The sequence below is a fragment of the Dryobates pubescens genome, chromosome 4 (assembly GCF_014839835.1).
Source record: "Dryobates pubescens isolate bDryPub1 chromosome 4, bDryPub1.pri, whole genome shotgun sequence".
NCBI classification, from domain to species: Eukaryota; Metazoa; Chordata; class Aves; order Piciformes; family Picidae; genus Dryobates; species Dryobates pubescens.
In genome coordinates, this window is record NC_071615.1 from 5,911,196 (window position 1) to 5,937,046 (window position 25,851).

General features: G+C 44.8%; 1 protein-coding gene across 1 annotated transcript in view; it reads left to right on the forward strand.

Moving 5' to 3' along the window:
• PRKAR1B (protein kinase cAMP-dependent type I regulatory subunit beta) overlaps positions 1–25,431 on the forward strand; it is a 112,615-nt gene extending 87,184 nt beyond the window's left edge. The window contains exons 9-11 of the mRNA XM_054180379.1: positions 969–1,090; positions 21,502–21,583; positions 23,007–25,431. Of these exons, the coding sequence (XP_054036354.1) occupies positions 969–1,090; positions 21,502–21,583; positions 23,007–23,179 (377 nt within the window). The 3' untranslated portion in view covers positions 23,180–25,431. The remainder of the gene's footprint in view (positions 1–968; positions 1,091–21,501; positions 21,584–23,006) is intronic.
• Positions 25,432–25,851: the final 420 nt, after the last annotated feature.

Genomic DNA, 25,851 nt, shown 5'->3' on the forward strand with positions numbered 1-25,851 from the left:
TGGTGTGGGATGTGGTAAGAGAACCTCACACTCCCATATTGCTGGTCTCTCCAAACAGCTCCTAGGCTGCTCCAGTCCGCTGCAGCATCAGGACAGCACAGATCAGATCGCAGGCACAGGGAACAGGAGCCAACGTTTCCTGTCCAGCTTTTCAGATTATTATCTGAGCAATTACCAAAGCCTGAGACAGACTGAATAAATACATTCATGTTTCCCAACTGGAGGTTCGTGCAAAGTGCCTGGATGAAAGAAATGTTCCTTTTATAACAGAACCAGACATGGGAGAGCTGTCAGTTTAGATCATAGAATCACAGAATTGTTAGGGTTGGAAGGGACCTCAAGGATCATCCAGTTCCAATCCCCCTGCCATGGGCAGGGACACCTCACACTACATCAGCTTGCTCAGAGCCACATCCAGCTTGGCCTTAAAAACCTCCAGGGATGAGGCTTCCACCACCTCCCTGGGCAATCTGTTCCAGTGTCTCACCAGCCTCATGGTGAATAACTTCTTCCTAACATCCAATCTGAATCTACCCATTTCTAGTTTTGTTCCATTCCCCCCAGTCCTGTCACTCCCTGACACCCTCAAAAGTCCCTCCCCAGCTTTCTTGTAGCCCCCTTAAGATACTTGAAGGCCACAATAAAGTCTCCTTGGAGCCTTCTCTTCTCCAGACTGAACAGCCCCATCTCCCTCAGTCTGTTCTCATAGGAGAGGTGCTCCAGGCCCTCTAATCATCCTTGTGGCCCTTCTCTGGACATGCTCCAGCGCCTCCAGATCCTTCCTCTAATAGATGCTCCAGAACTGGACACAATATTCCAGGTGGGGTCTCACCAGAGCGGAGCAGAGGGGCAGAATCACCTCCCTCGACCTGCTGGCTATGCTTCTCTTGATGCAGCCCAGATATGAATCTTCAGCCAACTTTAGAGATTGTTTTTATAATAAAGCTTTATGATCTTCAATATTTTAGAGTCTCTGGACAAATGGGAGCGGCTGACAGTGGCTGATGCGCTGGAACCTGTCCAGTTTGAAGATGGAGAGAAAATTGTTGTGCAAGGAGAGCCCGGGGATGACTTCTTCATTATTACAGAGGTAAGATTGGCATCCTGATAAGCTCCTGGTAAAGATCAAGGCTTTTATTAACAGGCATTAGGGATCAGTTTAACCTCTTGCTTTGGCATAAGTCTGACCTAACTCCACTCAAACCAGGAGAATTAGTCAGAGTTTGAATATATTCAGAGACCAGTTCTGTGGACATGTCTGAAGTGGGACAATCCCTAATTTCCAGTAAATTGAACGTGCAGAGGAATTTTGAGGAGTGTCTGGTGTCTTTGTTGCTTTAAGGTTTGTTTCCTACATAAGATTTTTTCTTGTTCCAAATGTTCAGCACTTGCCTCAGGATGGCCAGCCACGCAGTGCATTGATCATTGTTCCCAAAGGAACTCACAGGGGAAATCACAAATGGACATCTTTCAACTGGAGCAGGAGACCTGATCTGAAAATGGATAATTTCTTCTTTGTTTTTTGCCTTAAACTCAGTCCAAATGGCTGGGCCATTTTCTTGTTTACTCTCACACAGGCAGGCAGATCTGTCAGGCAGCTGAAAATGCTGACATCTTTTTGGGAGATTATCTGACACTTCAGTTTCACCATCTCACTTCTGCAGACAGATGCTGACAGGGTTTTTTTTCCTCCCTCTCTGACATAAATATTTGGATCCTTGGTATCTCACACAGATACCTAGGCACTGTGATAGAGCAAGTTATAAAAAGTTATTAGAGAGACTCAGACTAAGAATAACAAGACAGCATTTAGGGTATGATTGTGTGTCTGTTGAAGTAGGAGCCTTTCAGTACCAGCTGTGAGTGGTCATGCACAAATATATAGGCTGGGAATGACCAGCATATGGCTGTGTGGTGATACTTCAAGTGCACATGCCAGGACAGATGTTACATGACCAGCAATGAGGCAGTGGTGGTGCAGGAAGTAGAAGCTGATCTGAATCCCTCACTGTGTGTCAGATGAATGTAAGGAAGCTGGTATCTTTGTGTTGCCTTGGGATCCAGTTGTATGTGCACAGAATGCACCTCTGGCTGCATCAGGCTGCTGTGTTGTGATGTGATTTAGGAGGAAAGAAACTCTGCCCTGCTCAGGTGATAAGGGTCTTGTATGCACCTATTCCAGATGATTTAGAGGCCAACAAGTTGGGGTTTTTTGCTTGCTCCTTATCTGTGGATTTTTGGACAGGTGCCTCCATCCAAAGCAGCCAGAATTTCGTTCATGTGCAGTATCTCACACTTAAAATTCCATCCTTATTTCCTCTTGAGTGTTGGAAATAACATACTTGATCTATGAACATAGTTTCTCCTCTGTTGCTTACAAAATGGTCAGTACAAATAGCTGCCCCCATGTATCACACAGTTAGACACTTAAGGAACTTTAAATATGTGAGGAGCAGTGCCCCTTCAGAACAACAGTGTAGGAGTAAAAGAGACTAGGTATTAGATAGGGAATATTTTTTTGTTACCAAGGTATTTAGTATGGAAGAAAAATGTAGGAAATATCACTTTTTTTCCCCCAAAGATATGGATTTTGTGTTTCTACTGGTGTTACTGTGTGTGCTGTTCTTCTTTGCAGCATCAAGAGACTAGGAAAGCCTAATTTTCTTTGCCATCAAATCCCACCTGGAAAATTGGCAACTTGCTGAAGTATTACCTGAAGGGCTTTTATTTTTGCCCTCTTGATGGAACAGCTGTTAAGACTTAAATGAGTAGAAAAGTATTAACACTGCATACTGTATGATCATAAAGTATCTGCTCACCTCACTCTTCCACTATAAATCTCACCTAGTTTCTCACTTTGGAAATTAGAGAATGAAGAGCCAGTGTCAACTGTTTCTTGTGCTGCAGTAGTATTTCCACCTGCTCACACATAGTTCAAGCTTTGCATTTTAAACTCTTTTTCACAGAATTTAATGTCTTTGATGTTAAAACTGTTCCACAGGACAGCTGATGTGAATTGCCAGGAACACCTTATTCCACAAACTGGTTGTCTGTAGCTTTGGCTGCTTTGTTGTCACAGTATGTTGAAAAGCCATTATCTTCATTCCTGTGTTGTTTGATGTTTGTGGCCTTGTCATCCAAACAGTAGAAATGCAGCCAATTTGTTTGGATGCTGTATATCATAGAATCATTGAATGGTTAGGGTTGGAAGGGACCTCAAGGATCATCTAGTTCCAGCTCCTCCTCACACTAGATCATCTTGCTCAGAGCCACATCCAGCCTGGCCTTTAAAGACCTCCAGGGATGAGGTTTCTACCACCTCCCTGGGCAACCTGTGCCAGTGTCTCACCGCCCTCATGGTGAAGAGTTTCTTCCTAACATCCAATCTGAATCTCCCCATTTCTATTTTTGTTCTATTCCCCCTAGTCCTATCATTACCTGATACCCTAAAAAGTCCCTCACCATATGCAGAAACCATTTCATGTACCTCCAGAATGCAGTCTCCTTTGGAGCACAGTATGTCCAGTAGTGCAAAGCTAGACTTTGCCACACAATTTTTGGAGCCTTTATTACAAATCAAGGATGTTCATGGCATGCCTTAGACAAATCACCAAAGCTTTGGTGCACCAGCATCACAGATACTGATTCCAAGTGGAGTCTTGTGACTTCTATTGCAGAAGCTTCTCTAAGACACCCAGGACTCACACATGGATTTTCAATGCCTAACAGAGGGTTTTTTAATGAAGTCCATGACTTAATTGTTCATTTCTGCTTAGCCTGCAGTGCTGCCTTCTTCTGTGACAACTCTTTTGAAAAGTATGTGGTTCCTGCAGAAGCACATAGACTGTAAGTGAATTGGCACCTTTAGGATCTGCAGACTGAAGAGCAGCCATTAAACCCTTTTAAGCTGGAGACTTCCAGCCTTGGAAAGTGATGATCAGAAGAGCAATTCCTACTTTAAACCAGGAATATCAGCCTGGTTAGCAAATACAAGAATATTTAGCCCCCCACTTCTGTCAAGCAAGTACCAATGGCATCCTGGCCTGTATCAGGAACAGTGTGGCCAGCAGGAGCAGGGAGGTCATTCTGCCCCTGTTCACTGCACTGGTCAGGCCACACCTTGAGTACGGTGTCCAGTTCTGGGCCCCTCAGTTTAAGAAAGATGTTGCCTTGCTGGAACGTGTCCAGAGAAGGGCAACAAAGTTGGTGAGGGGTTTGGAACACAAACCCTATGAAGAGAGGCTGGGGGAGCTGGGGTTGCTTAGCTTGGAGAAGAGGAGGCTCAGGGGAGACCTTATAGCTCTCTACAACTACCTGAAGGGAGGTTGTACACAGGCGGGGGTTGGTCTCTTCTCCCAGGCAACCAGCACCAGAACAAGAGGACACAGTCTCAAGCTGCACCAGGGGAGGTTCAGACTGGATGTTAGGAGGAAATTCTTCACAGAGAGAGTTATTGCCCATTGGATTGTGCTGCCCAGGAAGGTGGTGGAATAATTGGAGGTGTTTAGGAGGAGAGTTGATAGGGTGCTTGGTTGCATGGTTTAGTTGATTAGGTGGTGTTGGATGATGGGTTGGACACAATGATCTTGAAGTTCTCTTCCAACCTGGTCTAGTCTAGTCTAGTCTAGTCTAGTCTATTCTAGTCTATTCTATACATTCACCTTTTCTCTGTTTTCCTTTGCATAACCTTTTTTTCATGGCTTTCTGTCCACCACCTCCAGTGTTGTACAGACTGTAGCAGGGTGCAGGTTATTGAGATGCTGTATGCATGGAGAGCGAGGCTGCAGCAGGAGCTCAGCCAAATTATTGGAATAACAGAAAATGTGTCCAGGGAAGAGTCACAGGGAACAAGGGCTTTTGAAGTTCACTGCTCACAAAGCTGTTCATGGCTTGTTTTTTTGTTTAAAAGTCTAATAAGAAAAGTATTACCCTGAGATTCCAGGACAAGCCACTGTTTTTCTGCCATCCTAAATCTTCACAGGCTCCAGGAAGATGTGTACTTGCAGTAGTAGGTTGGGTGCATTGCCATTAAAATCTCCAGCAGCCTTCAGCAAGATTTACTTTTAACATTTAAAGGCTGTGATTTTTTTTTTTCCCAGAGATAGGATTATTTTAATGCTTATGCTGTGTTCCTTAATTTGAAGATAGGATCAGGAGCGAATGTCTGCTTACAAAAGCAAAGCAACCGCTTCTGTGAGGTTGATTTACTGCACGTGCAACCAGTAATAATAACAGCAAAAGACAGTAAAAAAGAAACAGCCCTGCAGTTTCTGTATTTTCAGCTATTTCCAGGTCTTATTTTCCCACTAGGGTTTTCACACAACAAACCCAGGCTTTCCCAGACCAGACAGATGTGGAATGTATCTGCTGGATTCCAAGGTCATGGAATTATCCCATATGAGATTCCTGGCACGGAGGTGAAAAACTTTAAGCACCATGAAACAATTGTTGCCATAAAGAATTAGACTTTGGCAAGCGTAAATCATAACAGATGTAGGGTTTCTAACAAATAAATTTGCAGTTGTAGTGTACACTGCCACACTGTGTACCCAGCAGTGGGGAGGATTTACTCATCTGACTTCAGATAACGCAAATATTTTTAGCTAGCGTTTTAAAGTGGTAGCTTGCAGAGGCATGCGAGCTCTGCAGAGTCAAGCAGCCCAGCCAGTGCTGCGTCCCTTTAACACAAATGCCAGTTGAACCGGGGCTGGTTTCATTCCTGACTCGTGCTTTGCCACAGATTTCAGCCCAAGCAGGAGTTCAGACTAGTGTAGTAGTGCTCTGAAGCTGGAAAGAAGCGAGGGGTTTGCCGTTGTCTAGGTTACTGAGAAAGGTAGCGACAATAGCATTAAAAATAGCGGTTGTGATCGTGTCCTGCTCTCTGGAGTTCTGCTTTGAACTTGGCTGGGTGGCACACTACCTCCAAGTCTCTAATGCAGCTGCCAAATATGTGGGGACATGCAGCCGTGAAGTGCCCTGCTGGGTCTTCCAGCCCCCAGCCCTCCCCATGTCAGATCGTTTGGATCTACTTGTCCATGACTGAGCACCGTATACGGCACACGGATACTGTCACGGGACTCCGCCGCCTGCGCTCAGGGAGCCTTTTAATCTCAGCTGCATACTGAGAGCTTGCTGAACTGCTGCCATATGGCCCTAATACTCCATAAAGTTTGACATGGCTCAAGAAAAATGCGTGCACAGGCACAAATGTACGCAGGTGTAGGAGGGGAGAGCAGCTAAAGGTTTATAATAATGCCACGCTGCGCCTGGAGAGCCCAGCTCGTAACTGTCCTTCAAACGTGCTGCTCTCCGTAGCCTCTCCAGCTCCTTGGAGGACAGTTTGGTTTAAGTGGTGCAGAAAGCAAAGAAATAAAACTGCATGAGAAGTAAAACACTTCCAATTAATAGCTGGTCGTGCTGCCCAGCAATAGCATGCAGCAGCCTAAAAATAAAAGAGCTAAAAATAGAAGATAATTCATAGGAGAAAATTCAAGGAGAAATGGACACAGTGTAGCAAGTAGTTCCACTTTAGATTTGGGGGTTTAGCATTGAAAACTAGTATTTTAGCATAAAACCCCCTAATATTTTAGCATTAAAAACTAGTATATTTAATTGCAGATTGGTGCTAAGTCATAGGGAGTGGTTGCACCCTCCTCTGCAACACCTTTGTGAAGAGTGCTTCAAAAAACTGGGTGTTTGTGCTCCTGGTTATTATCCTGCTGGTTAGAGAGGAGGCAGAGTCCAGGCATATCTGATTTTCAGTCTCACCTGTATTATCAGTCCAGTCTGTGGGCAGAATCTTACTCTCCCTTTTCCCCATCAGTGGGAATAATCCTAGTGGTTCTTCCAGAGGGTGGTGAGACAGTGGAACAGGTTGCCCAGGGAGGTGGTAGAAACCTCATCCCTGGAGGACTTTAAAGGCCAGGCTGGATATGGCTCTGAGCAACCTGATCTAGTGTGAGGTGTCCCTGCCCATGGCAGGGGGGTTGGAACTGTATGATCCTTGAGGTCCCTTCTGACTCTAACAATGATTCTATGACTCATAAAGATGAGCAAAAGCTTAATGGGAAAAGGCAAAAAGTACCTGTCAGAACCAAAACCAGGCAATGGGAATTGCAAAACTGATGGATATGGAAGAGAAGAAATTCCATTGATAGTGCAGAAATCCTTCCAGAATTAATATATAGAGCTGCCTCGTTGATAGAAATTAATCAAATTAATTGGTAATGATGATTTGTCCAGCACTGTTCTTGGCTGATCACATTGAAAACAGTCTTGTAATCCTCAGGGGGCTGCTGGCTTTCATGCTGCTGTTGACATTTCAAGTCAAGGCCACAAACTGGCTCGGGTCTGGGCAGGATCTGCTGCGAGTTGTTGCTGAGAGTGCACTTGAGATACTGTCCTGTAGGTGAAATCAGTGTTTCCAACCCCGCTGACACTCTTGGCACGCTGTGGAGTGTCTCTGCACAGATGCAGTTCAAAGCCTTGTTAGGTGGAACAGTGTTTGTAAACTCTTCCTACCATGGTAACATGCCCCAACAGGGGCAGGTCCTCAGTCTGTCTCGGAAGGGCACTCCGTTCTTCACAGAATTGGACCTTTTGGTAGGAAAAGTTGATTTGAGTCTTAAATTGCACAACAAGCATCTGAAGATTTATGACTTAAAAGCTCCTTAAGAAGGAAAAGAAAAAAAGAAAAAAAATAATAGCCCAATTGTTTCCTGCTCTAAATTGTTGCTCTTTGACTTTCTAACCTAAGAGAGACCCCTTTGGCACCTACCTCTGCGACAGGCAGGAGAACTACAAAGTAAACTTCTTCCGTATGGTTAATGAAGTCACTGCCTTAGGCACACTCTGCTATCACACCTGATAATCTCTTTAAAAACACAGTGTGATTAATTATTAATTAGGAAGATGAATGTTGTCTAGAAAAGGACTTTCAAAGGCTACAATCCGAACTGCTTAGTGTTACCGGGATTTTGTTGATACCCAAAGTGTTTGTCAAAGGCAGGCTGCAGCAACTCCTAATCTACCTAGTAAACAAAATATAGTGAATAAAGAGAGCCAGCAGTCACTGAGGGCTCTGTACTTTGCTTATTCTTAACTGCAGAGACATTGCTTTCTGCAGACCTCTCAGAGGAAAGGTACTTTTCATTGTATTGATATCACCTAGCTGGGCTGGAGCAGTAGCGTTTCCATGCTTCAAAATTCATCTGTGGGATTTCAAAGGGCCAGCTGACAGCAAAACCAGAAAGTTAAGTTGTTGGGTCCCATCCTGAATAGGGATGGAGGTGCACTGTTTTGCTGAGTCAAAAGGATTAAAATGTCAGGTTAGTCCATCTTGTGTTGAGTTCAGTTTAACTTTGACTTTCTTGGGCAGTGGATCAGGCCATGATATCCATATACCTGCAACATCCATATGCATGCAATATCCATATACATGCAGTCTGGAGTATATCCTTATCTCTCCTCTGACAGTCAGTGTTTTATAGCAAGCAACTGTCTGCTCCCTGTCCTCTTCCCACCAGCCATGGAAGACCTGTCAGTGACTGCAGCTTTTGCCCCTTCCTTCCAACTCTTTCTCGAGCCCCACTAATACCTGCCATGATACACTGAATTCTACACAACCTGGAACATCAGAAGTGATGCACAATGGAGCATTTCCTTAAGCAATTCTGTGAAACTTCAGATTAACCAGTATTTCTAGGCTATTTTAGAACTTTGCAGATTTTGTTCCTCATTTGTGGCAGAAACCAGGACAACTGTATGTAAATTCTTTGAGTTGCTATGAACCCAGAGACTGGAGAATAATTTATTTTAAAATGTACTGTTAAAAATACTGTCAAACCCAGCCATGACTCAGTCTTGAGTCCACAATCAGAATGAAGTCCTCTTGTATCTTCCTTCTCTAAGACCATTAAGATCATGGAAATGAAGCTTTTCTAAGCAGAAGTCTGATGGGTGAGAAAACAGCCAATAGTACACAGCCAATAGTTTGTTATGGGCACATATTTCTGCATGGATGTAGTATGACCTTATATTTTAAAGAGTCATAACAGTTGTGGTATGGAATAGAATAGAATAGAATAGAATAGAATAGAATAGAATAGAATAGAATAGAATAGAATAGAATAGAATAGAGCAGGTTGGAAGAGACCTTCAAGATCATCGAGTCCAACCTATCATCCAGCACCACCTAATCAACAAAACCATGCAACCAAGCACCCCATCCAGTCTCCTCCTAAACACCTCCAATGATGGTGACTCTACCACCTCCCTGGGCAGCCCATTCCAATGGCCAATCACTCTCTCTGTGAAGAACTTCCTCCTAGCATCCAGTCTGACCCTCCCCTGGTGCAGCTTGAGACTGTGTCCTCTTGTTCTGGTGCTGGTTGCTTGGGAGAAGAGACCAGCCCCCACCTGGCTACAACCTCCCTTCAAGTAGTTGTAGAGAGCAAGAAGGTCTCCCCTGAGCCTCCTCTTCTCCAGGCTAAGCAACCCCAGCTCCCTCAGCCTCTCCTCACAGGACTTGTGTTCCAAACCCCTCACCACTTTGTTGCCCCTCTCTGGACACGTTCCAGCAAGTCAACATTGTTCCTAAACTGAGGGTCCCAGAACTGGACAGAGTACTCAAGGTGTGGCCTGACCAGTGCAGTGTACAGGGGCAGAATGACCTCCCTGCTCCTGCTGGCCACACTGTTCCTGATACAGGCAACCAGCAATATATGTGACCTTTTCCCAGCTCATTCCATCTTAGCTACTTACCTGTCTTACATGAACATCCCATGAACTTCACAAGGTTTATTCTCATTCCATGTGTGTGATGAGGTGCATGAAGCAACCTCTCTATTGCATGGTGTGGTCTGAAGAAGAGTTAAGATAGTTCTTTCCTGCTTGAAGGTCTGATCCTTCATGATATTGCCCACAGAAGGCCTAAGGCAGAGAAGCAGTGTAGCCCTATGGCCAACATCTCAGGCTGACACATCAACTGATCATCTTTTTCTCCTTTATGTGGAATTTCACCACCCAAAAGTAATGGCTCTTCTTTTCTACTGGGAAGCCACTTGCATTTTGCATTGCTGACTGAAATTTGTTTATTTCTTCCCTTGTTTTTGTCTAAAAGTCTTTCATAAATCAAAGGCTGGCAAATAATAAAAATCCCAGATGATTTACTGGCTAAAGGAGTATTTGCAGTGTCTTTGGCTACACAGTTCAAAGGATTTGTCTTCACTTGGAAAGCAGCCCTAGACCTGCTGATCCTTAGCTGTAACATAAAAGCTGTCCCAGGAATGATGCTATCAGCAGTCCCAAAGGGCTAAAATGGTAGCTGAGGAGTGATAGGCTTGTGGTCTTCCAGGACATTGCAACTGAGAACATTGCTTATGCCAGCATCATGAGGTACATGCAGGACTTGCTGTGTTCCTCTGTGTCACTGGAATTCTGGTAAACTTAGGTCTTGAAGCAAAAACCACCAAGAGGATGCAGCATAGCTGTGCTATTCTCAAAGCACTTAAAAGCAGTTTTCTTAACTTCTCTTTTTGCACACACTCTACCCAGCACACACACACACAAAAATGTGTATGAATGTTTCCCCAGTTCCCTTTTGACATGACAACTTGTGTAGGAGTCTTCATTCTCATTCAGCTGTAATTTAAAACATCTGATTTGTAAACCCATAAAATTTAAGTTTGTGCTTGAAATGCAGACACACCCTGGCCTCTTACCACTACAGGGCAAGTGGAGAACTGGGAGATTATTTGGTGTGAGGAGAAGTAGACCCCAAAGTTAGGCACTGGAAGTTTCATTTTCAATATGCTCCACTTGAATTTTCATAAAAAGCAGAGTTCTGGTTGTTCTCCTTGTTCAAAACAGCCTGTGACTTCATGCTTAGCTAATACTTGCTTTAAGGTGTGGAGGATGCTTTGACTCTCCTCTAGTCTTCTCCAGTAGGGTCTTCCTGCCGTGGAAGTCTACAAAAGCAGCAAAGCTTCCCAGGCCATGAAACACCTCTCTGTGTGAGTAAGGAGAGCAGCACACAGGCAGTTTATCCCTCAAGGTTTTCAGGAGGTTCTCAGGATCCTTATAAGCTCCTTTGGCATTGGAGACTGAGCTCACAAGCCCTGATTCAAAGCGCTTAGTCAGGATCAAGAACTTGATGGCCTGAAGCATGTCAAATCTACGCTGAAATTAAAGGCATCAGCTGTCTCAGGAGCTAGGAGCTCAGTCCTGAGGAGTGCTTCTCGGTCTTTAAGCAAAAGTATTGCTATATAAACAGGACCTGAAATAGAGTGTTGTCCATCCTGGTGGAAGAGGAATGGAGAGTTTCCTAACCCCTGCTGGAGTTAGCCCTTTCTCTGGGTCATGTTGTCTCTGTCCCTTGGGGGGGATGGCTTTCTCTCTCCTCTTTGAGAGGACTGCAGAGCTGCTGAAAGAACATAGCTTTTAGCTGTGTAGTGTGGATTTTGTGGAGCATTCAAAGCTTTCCATAGTTTGCTCCAGGAAGAGGCAACTTTGAGGGCCTGAAATTTATTTTTTCTTCTGAATGTCAGAATTTGGTCTTTTGAATCCACAAGATTCACCAACTGAAAGGATTTAAAGCAAGTTTTCCACGGGGGATTTTTCCTGATCTCTCCAATAAAGTCTCTTTCCCCCAGTTTGCTCCAAGTTTTCTTTCTTGCTCAGAAGCTGTTGCCCTAGCTGGCCACAGCTGCTCACCCGGCCCTGGTCACAGAATTAGTTATGAGACTTTAATGATGATGTCTGTCTCAGCCTTTTGCTTGGTCTGGTTACTTCAGCATCTACAGAATGTTTTCACAAAGAAGCAGATGGTGGTAGGAGTAATTGGGCCGTAAAACAACATTAGCAGCTAAAACCGATTTTCACCAGTGAGGATTCTGTGGGCAGGGTGAGGGAGGTTCAACACTGTTTGCTTGTTTTCTCTCCCGTACATTCAACCCTGCCCCTGCTGTAGGTGGTAGTGCCTGCACTGTCTGCTTCCAGGAGATGAGCCCTGTCAGGTCAGTCACAAATATGAACAGTTGATGAATAACCTATTATAGAGTCACTTTTCTGTTGACTCAGTGGACGTTTCCTGGCTTCAGAGAGAGTCAAGATAATGGCTGGCTTTGTAGAAAGAAAGAATCTCTAAAATGCGACATTTTTTTTCCCCCCCTTTGTGACTTTTATTGCTTTGTAGGCTGACATGTCTGAGGGAGGGAACCGGAGCCTGGGTGCCAATAATCCACTGCGCTTGGCACAGACGGTCCCTAAAATCTGGCACCAGCGTGAATATTAATTCAGTTGTTTTCCCACAGAAGCTACTGATTAGCAAAGGCCAAGTACCACCGAGATGATTCATTCAAACCCAGCATCCGAGCCCACCTTTGCCGGGTGGATCTGCTTTTCCTCACCCTCTGCGACAGGTGGCCTGAACGTGCGCTGAAAGGGGCAACTCGAATCCTACTGCAGGGCAAAGAGAAAAAGTGCAGAGGGACCCCAAAGGCTGGGCTGTGGTGCAACTGCTTCCCCGCTTTCTGGGCATGGGGCCAGGACTACTAGCCAAGGAGGATCACACCCCGAGCAAGGGACTCCTCCCATGGCTCAGAGGTGGTATCCTTATCCCTCTGTCACCATCCCATCCCTCCCAGGCTTCCCAGGCCCAGTTGGCAACTGCTGGTATGAAAAAGAAGTATGAGGCTATCATGTGCACTGAGACTGGGGAGCACAGAGGACACTGTGGTGTCCCTCCATCTGCTGATGGGGGATGATGGGGTGGCTGTTGATGAAGTCTTGATTTCCTCAACACGTGGCTGTGCCTCTGTTGAACACCTGAGTGATCCGGCCTGATGTTAGCTCTGCTGCTGTGGCTCAGGGCAACATTTTGAAGTCAAAAGACTGTAAAGCTTAATGTTTTGATTCTGAAAAGCTTTTTAACAGAAAAGACTTCCAAAAAAATTGAAAATCCCAATTTTTTATTGTCTGTGCAAAACCCACTGAGTATTTCACCTAAGCATTGCAGAGCTCTCCATGCATGAAGAAACTGCAGTGCACTCTGCTTCTGTTGGCCTTTCACTGTGTTCAGTGGTCTCTTTCTGCCTGGATCTTGTCTTCTTCCACCTCTTAACAACATTTCCTTTACTTCAAGGGGAGTACATAGGGGCAGCAGGGGTTTAATGTAGAGAAACACTGAAGGGGAAGATTGTCTGAGATACTGCAATAGGATGAACAAAACGATTGAAAAGGTCTTCCCATGTCAAACATCTATGATTTTAAATACTGAATGATCAAGGCAAAGGTGTTTCCTGGTGATTAATGATGGGTTGGGTGTAGTCATGTCTGGGCCTTAACCCTGGCCTCTCCTATATCCCTAGGAAATGCCCTGTGGCTCCGTTGCTTCTGCTGTTTTAAGCTACACTTGGTTTATGATTGATTGCCACTTTTAAAAGTACCTTTATGTTTGTGGCTATTTTGGTGACTGCTCTAGACAGCTTTGTTCCTCTCTCTCAGGTCTGGATGTTATTCCTAAACCAATCTAAATGTGCCTAAGTAGCAGAAGTGGTGGAAGTTCAGACGTAGGAAGGTAGCCTTAGGCAGGTGTGATATAGCTGGTACATGGTGAACTGCAGATTGTTAGATACTGAGCGTGGCTGGAGAGCTGATGTATAGGATCTGTGCCAGCTGGGTAGTGACATTTGCTTTCCATCTCTGCTAGACTGCAGCCTGAATTAGTGCTGTTCAGAATTATGGGCATTGATGAATGAATGTTCTAATGGCAAGGTTAATGATAATCATATACATTGACACTGGGGTTGTTGCAGTGTAAAGACCCTTTTTGCAGCGCTGCTCTCTCAAGGAGATTGGGTGGGTATCAGGGTACTCGCTGCTGTTACTCTAACATTGCCTTTTGAGCTCATTCGACCTTCCATTGTTAATCCTAACGATACTCCCAAGGTGCTGGCTTTCTGAGAATCCACTGAAATAGTGGCACTCAAGATTTCCAAAGCTGCCAGCAAATTAAAACAGCTGAATGTGTAAAACCTTGCAGATTTGTCTTCAAAAGCTCTCAGTAGCCCATTAGCTTGGGCATTGTCTTGCACTGTAATCTGTAGTGAACCCTAATGGATGCAGAAAAAAACCACCTTACCAGAGATAAGCAAACCAAACAACCACCACTTCCTTCGTCAGTGCAAACCTGAGGGTCTGTTCTTGTAGCCCTACCTGCTCAGCAGTCAGTACAACAGGCACGTTGCAATTGAGAGGCATAAAGGTAAAGTTCCCCCAACTGGACCAGAGTTGTTTGAAGTTTCACATCAGGCAGCTGAAGTGATCAAAAAATTACCAGCTTGCAAAATGGAAAGTGAAATGTTAGCTGAGAGATCTTAGCAAGGCTCACATGCAATCACTATTTTCATGAGGTTCGTAGCACCAGGAGCTCTGTAGCGCTGGACACTCTTTAATTGAAGGTAATGATTTGGAGATGCTCTGGGAATTATTCAACTGCATGCATGGAGCAGTGTGCAGGCAGGTGGGCTTGAATAAGGTGCAACTTATTTTGGTTGCAGCTATCATGGTGTAAGAACATTGGGCACACAGTGCTTGTAGATGGGCAAATGGTGTTTTGTTAGATATAGCTGGGGAAATAGGCAGCTTGAAGCAAGGCATACGTGCCCAAAAGCTCCTCTCCTTTTTCTAGCTATGCTTCTTGCTCTGATAGAAGATATTACTTCCACAAAGCTCATCTTGCCAGCAATTAAATAAAATACTCCCAGAATCCTACTGTGTGAAAGATCTTTTAATTCATTTCAGATCTGCTGCAGCTTCCATCCAGCCCTGTCTGCTCCACCGTGTGAACAGGAGCGTTTCATGCCACTTCACAGCCTCTTCCTTCAGCTTTTGTGGGAACTGCACAAAGATTAAATAGCAACATATAAAGAGGGTTTGTGGGACTGTGGAGTGAGGGGAAACTTATCTTTTGAATGTGTGAATTATGGAGTGTGCAGATTAACAAAGTGAGAAAGAGCAAAGGTATGTTCATAATAGCAATTGATAGAGTTAATAGCAACAGCAGATGGATCAGCCTGACCTTTTCCAGCTCTAAATTCTATGGACTGTACTGCTCTTTTCTAGTGGATGGTGAAGAGGAAAACAAAATAGGCTAGAAAAAACTTTCTAAGTTCAAAACTAGGATAAAAGTGTAACATTTTGAGGGCATGGAGGGGGGGTGTGGAGAAAGTTGGCTTCTGTGCTTTTCTTTTAAAAAGCAGTAAGTAAAAAAGTGTGAAATAAAAATGGAAGGAGGAACAACTTCCTGCTTATCCACATTAAAATTCTTTTCTTTGAGAAGTAGAAATCTATTCTGTATACTTAGTGTACCCAAAGGACATGGACACTGATGGTGCATACACTTATATTCTTCAGTTTAATAGGTGTTCAAGAGGGGATTGGACGTGGCACTTGGTGCCGTGGTCTAGTCATGAGGTCTGTGGTGACAGGTTGGACTCGATGATCTTTGAGGTCTCTTCCAGCCTTGGTGATACTGTTGATAGTATGATGATTTACTAAGGATGGCTTTATTGCAGGTGGAGCCTTGCTGGATTTTTGTACTGACTGCTATATATCCTTAAAATGGGAGGTTAGACCAGCAAAAGCAAAACATCAACAAGACTGACTTTTGAACCAAAAAAAGTCTTCAAAATAATGCTGATTTTCCCTTCCCACTCACTGGCCCTGGTGAAGGCCCATACTTGCACAGCCTGTCCCTCCCAGCCAAGGAGACATCACTGTCCGCCACGTTTTGCCTTGTGCTTCCCAGGCTGATCCCATCCCATCAGCTGATCTGGAACAGAGGGGAAAAATCCCCAGGATTTCAGTTTTTAGCATCATAAACACTTGCCTTTTATAGCCAGGCTACTTAGACCAACTGCTGGCTCTTAGATTATACTTAAATATAAAAAGAGGGGTTCTGAAGCAATTAGTGTTTCATCCCAAAGGATGAGGCCTGGGAATCTCCAGGTTGATCCGGATGGGTCACTGTCTCTGTGCTGTAGGATGTTTCGCCCAGCTGATAATTTAGTCCCAATGGTTTAAAAGTGAAACATCTATCAAAATCTCATTACTTTGGAGATGATGGGAGCTCATGGATTATAAACCTTCGTTTACTTTTTATATCTTAAATTATAGTGCCGTATCTGAGCCATAAATTCTTACAGAGCAAACTGCTGATGCATTTGAAGGAGTCAAAGAAAGACAGAGCGGTGCCAGAGGGAGTGAGCAGGTGGGGAGTGAGCGTGGGGTGAGGATGGCAGAGAGGTGGTGATGGCACATTGCTTTTGGAACTGCTACTCTTGTTGTTTTTGCAATAAGATGCCAGGGTTTGCATGGAGGAGAGGAGAGAAGGTTAATGATATTGGTTCCTGGGAATACAGGCACTCCCCAGTGACTGAAAGGGAATATTCCTGGATCCACCAAAGAGCATGGTTTCACTCCCAAGTGTCTGCCAGCAGAAAGACATGCTTGACTGCCCGCAGTTTAATATCATCACAAGTGCTGATTTATTAAATGGTGTCCAACTTCGTGACAGTCTTTGAGCCTGTGCTGTGGAGGCTTTGCTTGGCTGTGTAGGAGGCTGAAATGGCTATCAGTGTACAAGACAGTATTTTAAATTGAGCAGCACTAAGTAGCCTGATCCTGCAAATCTGAGACTCTGCAGTTTATTTCATAGAGACCAATCTTGCTAAGCTTTGTGTGCCACTGGAAGGAAAATCTTCCCCACCGAGACCAAATGCTTTGGGGAGTGAGAGTGATAAGCCCCTTGAATCCCTGCTAGATAATGTCCATACCTCCTGGGACAGGGCTCAGGAGATTTTGTCAGTTGTATCATTTATAGGAGGTGGGGGTCTGCTAAAAGCACAAAACTGTCAGAAAGATTTGACAAAGTAAATGAAATACAGCCCTGGAACCTGTGATGGGAGCAGGGACAGCAGTCAGCACTGACTTTATTTAGTGTGACAACTTCATTAAGTAAACAAGTCATATTGGACTGCTCCTGTAGCACTTTATTCTGCATTCTTTTATTTCTGCATTATTTTTGCCCTGGTTACACCGTTCACCTACGACTGGGCTCTTCCTCTAACGCAGTCAGAACGGCGTTGATTCCAGAGATAAGACAGGCAAAGTGAAGGTGATACAGGCAGATTATTATAAATACATCTTCTTTGTTCCATGGTGTGGACAGTCTTCCCGTGAAGGTCACTCTGACAATGCTCCAGGATGTACTTGTGGAGCTGGTAACTGGTGCAGCGAGAGGCCAAGCGGCGTAATCAGATCTTACATCTGGGTGCTCGCTGTCAGGGTTCAGGAAGCTTCTTTTGCGCTGTGATAGACCTGCTCTGGCTGGGCAACGGGAAAAGCCTCTGTGACTGTTCAAACAAGAGTGGAAAAATATGTATCTGGAATATGCATTGCTTCATCCTGCCAAGCCAAGTGTTTATTGTGGAGGCCAGACACATCTGTCCTCCTGCAACAGATATCGTGGTGTTTCTTGGATTAAAAAGGCCGACTGTAGAGGAACAGTGGAATAAATTGCTTCAGAAGGCTGACTTATTGAAGTCCTAGATCATATGGACCCTGTCAAAAAAAGATTAGTCACAACAAAAGCTGACACTTGGGGAGATGAAAGCAGTAGTGCTTGATATTTTGATTACCTTTAGGAGGACGTGCTGTAGGTGGGCAGTGGGGAATTGAGTCCTTGCTTCGTTTGACCTGGGCTGTCGGTATGATTACTTTGGGGAGATTTGTGTTTGTTTTATGTAATAAAAAGAGACTGGAGACATGGATTGCAGATAGCTATTTGGGTCAAGGGGTTAGCTTTTTGCCAAGCTCCAGATGGGGACAGAGAGGAGGACAGGGGCTGGAAGTGCTCCTGAAGCTGAACCCCATCTACACTGCAGGGACGGTAAGAGCAGCATCAATTTAGTGAGCTGCACCTGATTGTGAAGCTTGGCGAGAGGTCGATGGCTGCATCGTTCCCCCTGTGGGGTATTTCTGAGAATGCTACTTAGGAATGCGTTTGTTCTGAAAACCTGCAGTAAGTGTGAATAACAAACCTCATTACACTCTCTTCACATTTTCAGGCCCTTGCAGATTTACTGGAAGATGTTGGAAAACAGCAGCTTTGGCGGAACAATTCCGTTATATCAAGGATAAGGAATTTCTACTGGAAACTTGACAGGCACCAAATCACTTTCTTATATCTCCTTCTTCTAGTTCCTTGTGTGGATAACCTTACACTTGGTGTGGACAGTTTTATGTGCATGGCATATTGAAATGGTAGATAAAACCCCAAGGAAACCCCACAGAAGACCAAAGCCAACCTTCTCCTGTACATCTGCCTTATTTTTGAACAACCTTGCCTGGTTCAGGTGTCCTTGCTCAGGCACGTTGTGCTGAGCACACAGTTCTGTACCTTCTGCCACCAGCTGTCTGGTGTCTTAAGAGTGATCCAGCTGAAGCTGAGAAGAGTTTTGTTACTGTTTTCAAATGGACCTGGATTTACAGCCCTTCAGTGTTTTTGTAATACTGATGTGACATATAGTTGATGAGGTGGAACAGCAAATTGTGACCAATGTAACATGCTGACAGCCTGATGTCTAGGGATCTGTACTAAGTATAGGTTGCTGTTAATGGGCAAAATGAGAAACTGTAACTTTGGATATGGCAGATTAATTTGCTATACCTCCAAGTCTCCATAAAACCCATCAGCTGCTCAGCATGCATCAAACAATCCATTATTTGATTGTTGTTTCTGGTCCCTGGCATCAGCAGAAATAAGATTTATCTCTTCATTGAGATAGTACAGAAGTTAACCTAGAGAGTGTCTCAGCAATTTGTAAAGTATATGGGTTTAAAAATAGCCCTGCTATGAAATAGGACATGCTGCAATACAAAGGTATTACAGCAGCTTAGTTGTGCTTGTTCAGAAGAAAGCAAATGATGGTTGTTTGCTACATAATAGTGGATATTCTACTGCCCTTGGTTATTCCAAGGCACCGAGGTCCTAGAAAAGCAAAAATCAGTCCTGAAGCAGCCTGAGAGATTTGCAATTCAATGATGCTGTTTGAGGTGCGTTTAAACACAGTGCAAAGGTGAAGGGCCCCTTCTACAGGGTGCTGAGTGCCTTTAACTGCATTGAAGCCAAGGTGCTTCGGGACACTTGGTGTCTGCTTCAGGACACTCGGTGTCTCCTCCAGCCCCTCACCATACCTGGAGGCACACAAGTTTCTTTTGGTGCAAAGAAGCTGCAGGATGTTTGCAGCTATTGAATCTGCCCTGAATACTCCGCACTGGAGGGAGATTTCTGCTCCAAGCTGGGGTGGTCCTGCAGCTGGTTACAGGCACTGACAGCACCAAGGAGCCAAGCAATGCAAGACTTGGGTGTTCAGCTGCAGAGTGAGGGCTGTGATGCTTTCCAATAACTGGCATGAATCTTCTCAGCACTGTCTGCATTACTGTGTCTCCTCCCCTTCCCTGCCCTGGCTGGGGCAGGATTAGCCCTCACTTATTACTTTCCAAGCTGAGTATCTTGACCTCAAAACATCAGTGCTTTCCAACTGCACTGTCAAAAGCTGGCTCTCCAGTCTGTGTAAAAATCTTGGCTTTTAAAAACCTTTTTAATTTGAGTTAAAATCGAAATATGTTAACATTTCACCTTCTTCTGTGCATTTGGTTTGGACTCAGAAGATACTTTCAGATGTGACTGTAGGGTTGGTTGTTATTTTTTCTCCCCAGGAAAGCAGATAATTTCTCTATTCCTCTGCAAAAGCTTTATGCCACAATAATTTAAGATCTCCTCCAGGTTAGAATATTTCTGCATGTAAAACCTCTTTGAAGGTTTAAATAGACTGTAACTGAGTTTTGACATGTATTAGCACGTGTCAACTACAGCAGTTATTAAGGGTAGTGGAGACAAGACACATTCTGCCCCTCCAGTGACTGACTCACAGGTGTCCAGATCACTACAGGCCACAAGCAGGCAGTCAGTGAAAAAAAAACCACCCTTTGTTGCAACAAGCATTAAAAACTCCCTTTACCAACCACTTCAGCAAGAGATCCAGGGAATGATCAGCTGGAGAATAAACTCCAGTTCTCCCTTCACCAACCACTTCAGCAGTAGATCCAGGGAATGATCAGGTGGGGAATAAACTCCAGTTCTCCCTTCACCAACCACTTCAGCAGTAGATCCAGGGAATGATCAGGTGGGAAATAAACTCCAGTTCTCCCTTTACCAACCACTTCAGCAAGAGATCCAGGGAATGATCAGCTGGAGAATAAACTCCAGTTCTCCCTTCACCAACCACTTCAGCAGTAGATCCAGGGAATGATCAACTGGCGAATAAACTCCAGTTCTCCCTTCACCAACCACTTCAGCAGTAGATCCAGGGAATGATCAGCTGGAGAATAAACTCCAGTTCTCCCTTTACCAACCACTTCAGCAATAGATCCAAGGAATGATCAGGTGGGGAATAAACTCCAGTTCTCCCTTCACCAACCACTTCAGCAATAGATCCAAGGAATGATCAGGTGGGGAATAAACTCCAGTTCTCCCTTCACCAACCACTTCAGCAATAGATCCAAGGAATGATCAACTGGGGAATAAACTCTACTTGCTGTCTTAAAAAATCCTGTCCTAAGACTGTGCCTGGAAAACTGCCTTTTTATTCCTTTTGATGTAAATCCTTTCTGTGTATACTGTAAGGTTTTGCATCCACCCACAAAGTATTTCTAAATGATACTAATGCATACATTTGCACAGCACGATGTGCATTAGTTAAATTGGAGTTAATGAGTTCTGTCCTGTTCCTCTTTTCTGTGCAAGCTGATCTGCCTGCATCCAAGCAATCTGTAAAAGAATCACAGAATTAACCAGGTTGGAAAAGACTCTCAAGATCATCAAGCCCAACCTTTCACCCAACACCATCAAATCAACTAAACCATGGCACTAAGTGCCTCATCCAGGCATTTTTTAAACACTTCCAGGGACAGTGACTCCACCACCTCCCTGGGCAGCACATTCCAGTGGCCAAATCACTCTTTCTGTGAAGAATTTCTTCCTAACATCCAGCCCAAACCTCCCCTGGCACAGCTTGAGTCTGTATCCTCTTGTTCTGTCAGAGGTTGCCTGGGAGAAGAGAACAATCCCCACTTGGCCACAACCTCTCTTCAGGTTGCCCCTCATCCTATCACCACAGTCTCTCTCCATCCTTCTTGTAGGCTGCCTTCAGATACTGGAAGGTTGCTATTCGGTCTCCCTGGAGCCTTCTCTTCTCCAGGCTGAACAACCCCAACTCCCTCATAAGAAACACACAAGAAACTGACTGCAATTGTCATCTTTTCCCTAGCAGGAGTAAAGGAGCATGACATGCAGAAGGCAATACTCAGGACTGGAGACTTTTCCAAGCACCACAGGTTTGAGCAAAGCCAACTGACTTTCTCCACTTCTCTTCCCAGGGCACAGCTTCTGTTCTGCAGCGCAGATCTGACAATGAGGAGTATGTGGAAGTTGGAAGACTTGGTCCATCAGATTATTTTGGTAAGAAAGTTCATCTGAAATGTGGCTGAGAAAGACAGGCACATGGAGTTGTATCACAGAATCACCATGCCTGGAAGAGACCTCAAAGATCATCAAGTCCAACCTGTCACCACAGACCTCATGACTAAACCATGGCACCAAGTGCCACGTCCAATCCCCTCTTGAACACCTCCAGGGATGGTGACTCCACCACCTCCCTGGGCAGCACATTCCAATGGCTAATGACTCTCTCAGTGAAGAACTTTCTCCTCACCTCAAGCCTAAATTTCCCCTGGTGCAGCTTGAGACTGTGTCCTCTTGTTCTGGTGCTGATTGCCTGGGAGAAGAGACCAACCCCCTCCTTGCTACAACCTCCCTTCAAGTAGTTGTAGACAGCAATAAGGTCTCCCCTGAGCCTCTTCCAGGCTAAAAAATCCCAGCTCCCTCAGCCTCTCCTTGTAGGGCTGTGCTCAAGGCCTCTCCCCAGCCTTGTTGCCCTTCTCTGGACACGTTCCAGCATCTCAATGTCCTTCTTAAACTGAGGAGCCCAGAACTGGACACAGTACTCAAGGTCTGGCCCAACCAGTGCTGAGTACAGGGGCACAATGAGTTCCTTGCTCCTGCTGGCCACACTATTCTTGATGCATGCCAGGATGCCATTGGCCTTCTTGGCCACCTGGGCACACTGCTGGCTCACATTCAGCCAGCTGTCAGTCAGCACCCCCAGGTCCCTTTCTGTTTCAGGTGCTTATTGCCGTAATTAGTGTTCTACTCTTTGCAAGCAGGGGGTTATGCATAGGTCAGCTGCTGCTTTCAGCCATACTGAGAGACTGCAGTGAAGCTGAAACCATTCCTTGGTTTCCACCAGTGTAGCTGACAGGAGACACATCCAGAATCAGCAAAACAGTCTGAAAGCATTTGTTTTCAAAGGCATTTTACACGCATGCATTATGCATGTGTAATGCATTTGTACTGTCAACAGAATTATGTAAAGTGTCTGTCAAGAGAGAGATAAAGGGAGATGTTCTACAACCAAAGCAATTGGATGGTGGCTAGGATATGCACCCTTTGAAAAAAAGAGGCCCAGGGCATGAAGGGGGCCTACAAGAAAGCTGGGGAGGGACTTTTTAGGGTGTCAGGTAGTGATAGGGCTAGGGGGAATGGAACAAAAAACCTAGAAATGGGTAGATTCACATTGGATGTTAGGAAGAAGTTCTTCCCCATGAGGGTGGTGAGACACTGGAACAGGTTGCCCAGGGAGGTTGTGGGAGCCTCATCCCTGGAGGTTTTTAAGGCTAGGCTGGATGTGGCTGTGAGCAACCTGATCTAGTGTGAGCTGTCCCTGCCCATGGCAGGGGAGTTGGCACTAGATGATCCTTGAGGTCCCTTCCAACCCTAACAATTCCATGATTCTAAGTGACAGTGCATGTATCCCTGTTTCCAGGTGAGATAGCCTTACTGCTCAACCGGCCCCGGGCTGCTACGGTGGTGGCACGTGGACCCCTGAAGTGTGTGAAGCTGGACCGGCCCCGCTTCGAGCGAGTGCTGGGTCCCTGCTCTGAGATCCTCAAGAGAAACATCCAGAGATACAACAGTTTCATTTCACTCACTGTCTAAATGATTCCTTCTGGAAAGCTGCCTTGGTGTGACCTTGTGCACTTAAATTTGCTCCGTGCGGCTCCGTAGCTTTATGAAGAAACAACAAAAGTGTGCATTTTATGTGGATTTTTTTCTGTTTCTGTCACATACTGGATGTCAGTTCTGATCTCCTGTATCCTGTAAGTAGGAAGACAACTGTTTGGATAAGACTAGCTTTGGGGAAGAGCAGGCTTTTGGCTTGCAGGCAAGACTTCTCCCTGTTGTTGGCTCCTATAGCTTAAAACTGGGGGTTTTAACTATTCAGAGGTCATACCAATGTCTGTTTTCCTTCTTATCTTTGGAGATGGTCTTATTCACCTTTTGTCAAGCTTCTTTGATCAAGCAGTGTCCCTCTGCCTGTCACTTTTACTGGTCTGAACCTCTAGTGGAGGTTTCTGAAAGCCTATGAGGTGAGCGGCAGTTGCGAAGTTGAAGCAGGGAGGTCAGAGGATGGTTTTGATCATTCCAGCAAGCCAGGGTAAAAGTAGAGCTTTTGAGTCATTTTGTTTGTGGCTTAGATACAGGAGCCATACTCCTCTGTGGTACAAGCCCTTTCAGGTCTGCTTTGCAGAATGTGCTATGCCAAACAGCCCTGCTCCAGTCTTCTGGGTGAAGAGGTCAAGGGGCAATGTTTTGTAAGAATTCAAATGGAGCCTTTAGGACCCAAGTTATTTGTCCTCAGCTTTTGTAAATGAGGGGTTGCATTAGATCCCTTAAAAGCCCAATGGGAACTTCTCCACCAAATTAAGTGGGCTTTGAAACATATTTTTATCTGCAGTGGACTGTCCTCAGCCATTTCTTGGCATATTGTATGGAATGCTGAGGAGACGGTGCCAGGTGTGCATCAGGGACAACAACAGCAGCTTGTTTTTAATGAGGTCCACTTAATTAAATTCCAATGCCTTCAGTCTTTTAGTCTTTTGCTATATGACTAAATTTTTAGGATTTTTAAAAGATTTTCTGAGAGCCAAACACATGCTTCAGAATGCTGCCTCTCCTCTAGAAGACACACGCATTGCCTAACAAAAAGCACCAGGATCTCACAAGAAGCTCCTAGAGCCCAGGTCCCTCCCAGGGCATGTAGCTTCACTGGCAGTCGTTGCTGCCCTGCCTAGACATGGATCTCCTCTTGAATGGAGCTTTTTGCAGACCCAGACCTTACTCTGCTGTGCAGCCCGTGAGGATGGGCTCATTTAGATTATTCTTCCTAAAGCTTTGTTCTTTGAAGGAGGACTTGTCTTTGCTAACGGCAGCAAAGGTCTGCAACTCAGCTGGCCTAAACAGCACTGCCTGCTTTTCAGGTATCACAAAACTTTCTTCTTGGTGATAACATTCTTCTGAGTACACACAAACTTTCTGTACCTTCTACATGCCAGAGGTTGTGCAATGAAATAAGGCAGCGATCCCCCTTTTGAAACTAGAGGTGTTAGTGAGCACTAAAGTCCCTCCTACTGACATGCAATGTGCTTTCTTCTTTGGAATTAACAAAGACTAACCTGGGACATTTCCATCAACCCCAAGCAAGAGGGCCCAATATTCCAGTAGCTGCCCACAGTGGTCGTTGCAGAGCTACCTTCTTCTCAACTTCAGGCTCTTCTCATCACTTCAAGGTGCTTAATTTATGCCAGCACATTTTCAGTGGTCCTGCCAGGGTGTATCCACTATTTATTATCATTATGTTATGCTTCTTGCATGTGTTAACTGAATATGACCAGCCACATTTCCCAACCTTGCCATTTTTATCACGTTGTATTTATATAGGCAGACTCCCCATTATATAGAGAGAGATAAATGTCAATGCATTTGAGAACTTTTTATTTGCTTCACTGGGTTTTTTTTGGTATCCTCTTGTGCAGTTTTTAAAAGGACTCTTTTTTAAAGGTCCCCCAGTCACGTATGCTCCCTTACCTATTGCATCTCTGTTGTGTTGGTAAGATAATTGTGAGTGTTTGGCATCATATGCAAAGTACATTTCTTGTTAAACACCGAGTATTAGCCTCATGGTTTAGAAGTTACTGAGCACACCCCCTCCACACACACACAAATTCTTTGCTTTAAACCTTTACAGCTCTTGGAAAATACATTGGAATTATGGTTCTGTTGTGAGCAACCTGAAGAGAAGTGTAACAATTTAACACCAGGACTCCTGCGCTTTGAAGTGGAGCAAAATGGTGTTCAGTGGCATTTCAAAGTGGGTGATGGGACAGGATTATGGTGTGAATAAAGTTCTTCTACATTATGTATGGCTGGTGTGGGTTTATTCATAATGGAAGCCTGTACAACTACAAGCCCTGTTCTGGTTCAAATCTGCATATCATAAAAAGTTCAAACTCCACTGAAAATAATCAGATGCAAAGGAACAAAAAATAGAGCAAGCATCCCAGTGCTATATATAGTAATGGAAACCAAACTGGTTTTCTGGAGGATTAGCATGAAGGAAAAAAAATGCCTTCTGTTTAACTGTAACCATAGATGTCTATATAAAGAAGTAGGGGTTCGAGGTGTCTCTTGGCCATTCGTGTTGCTGTTTAGATGCTGGTTTATTCAGGCATTTCAGCACATGTGGAACATGAGGTGTGAGAGCTGTCTCACTGGCTGTAGGGACCCTGTGTAGAGTCTGTTGTGCAGCCAGTGGGAAGACCTGGGGAAGA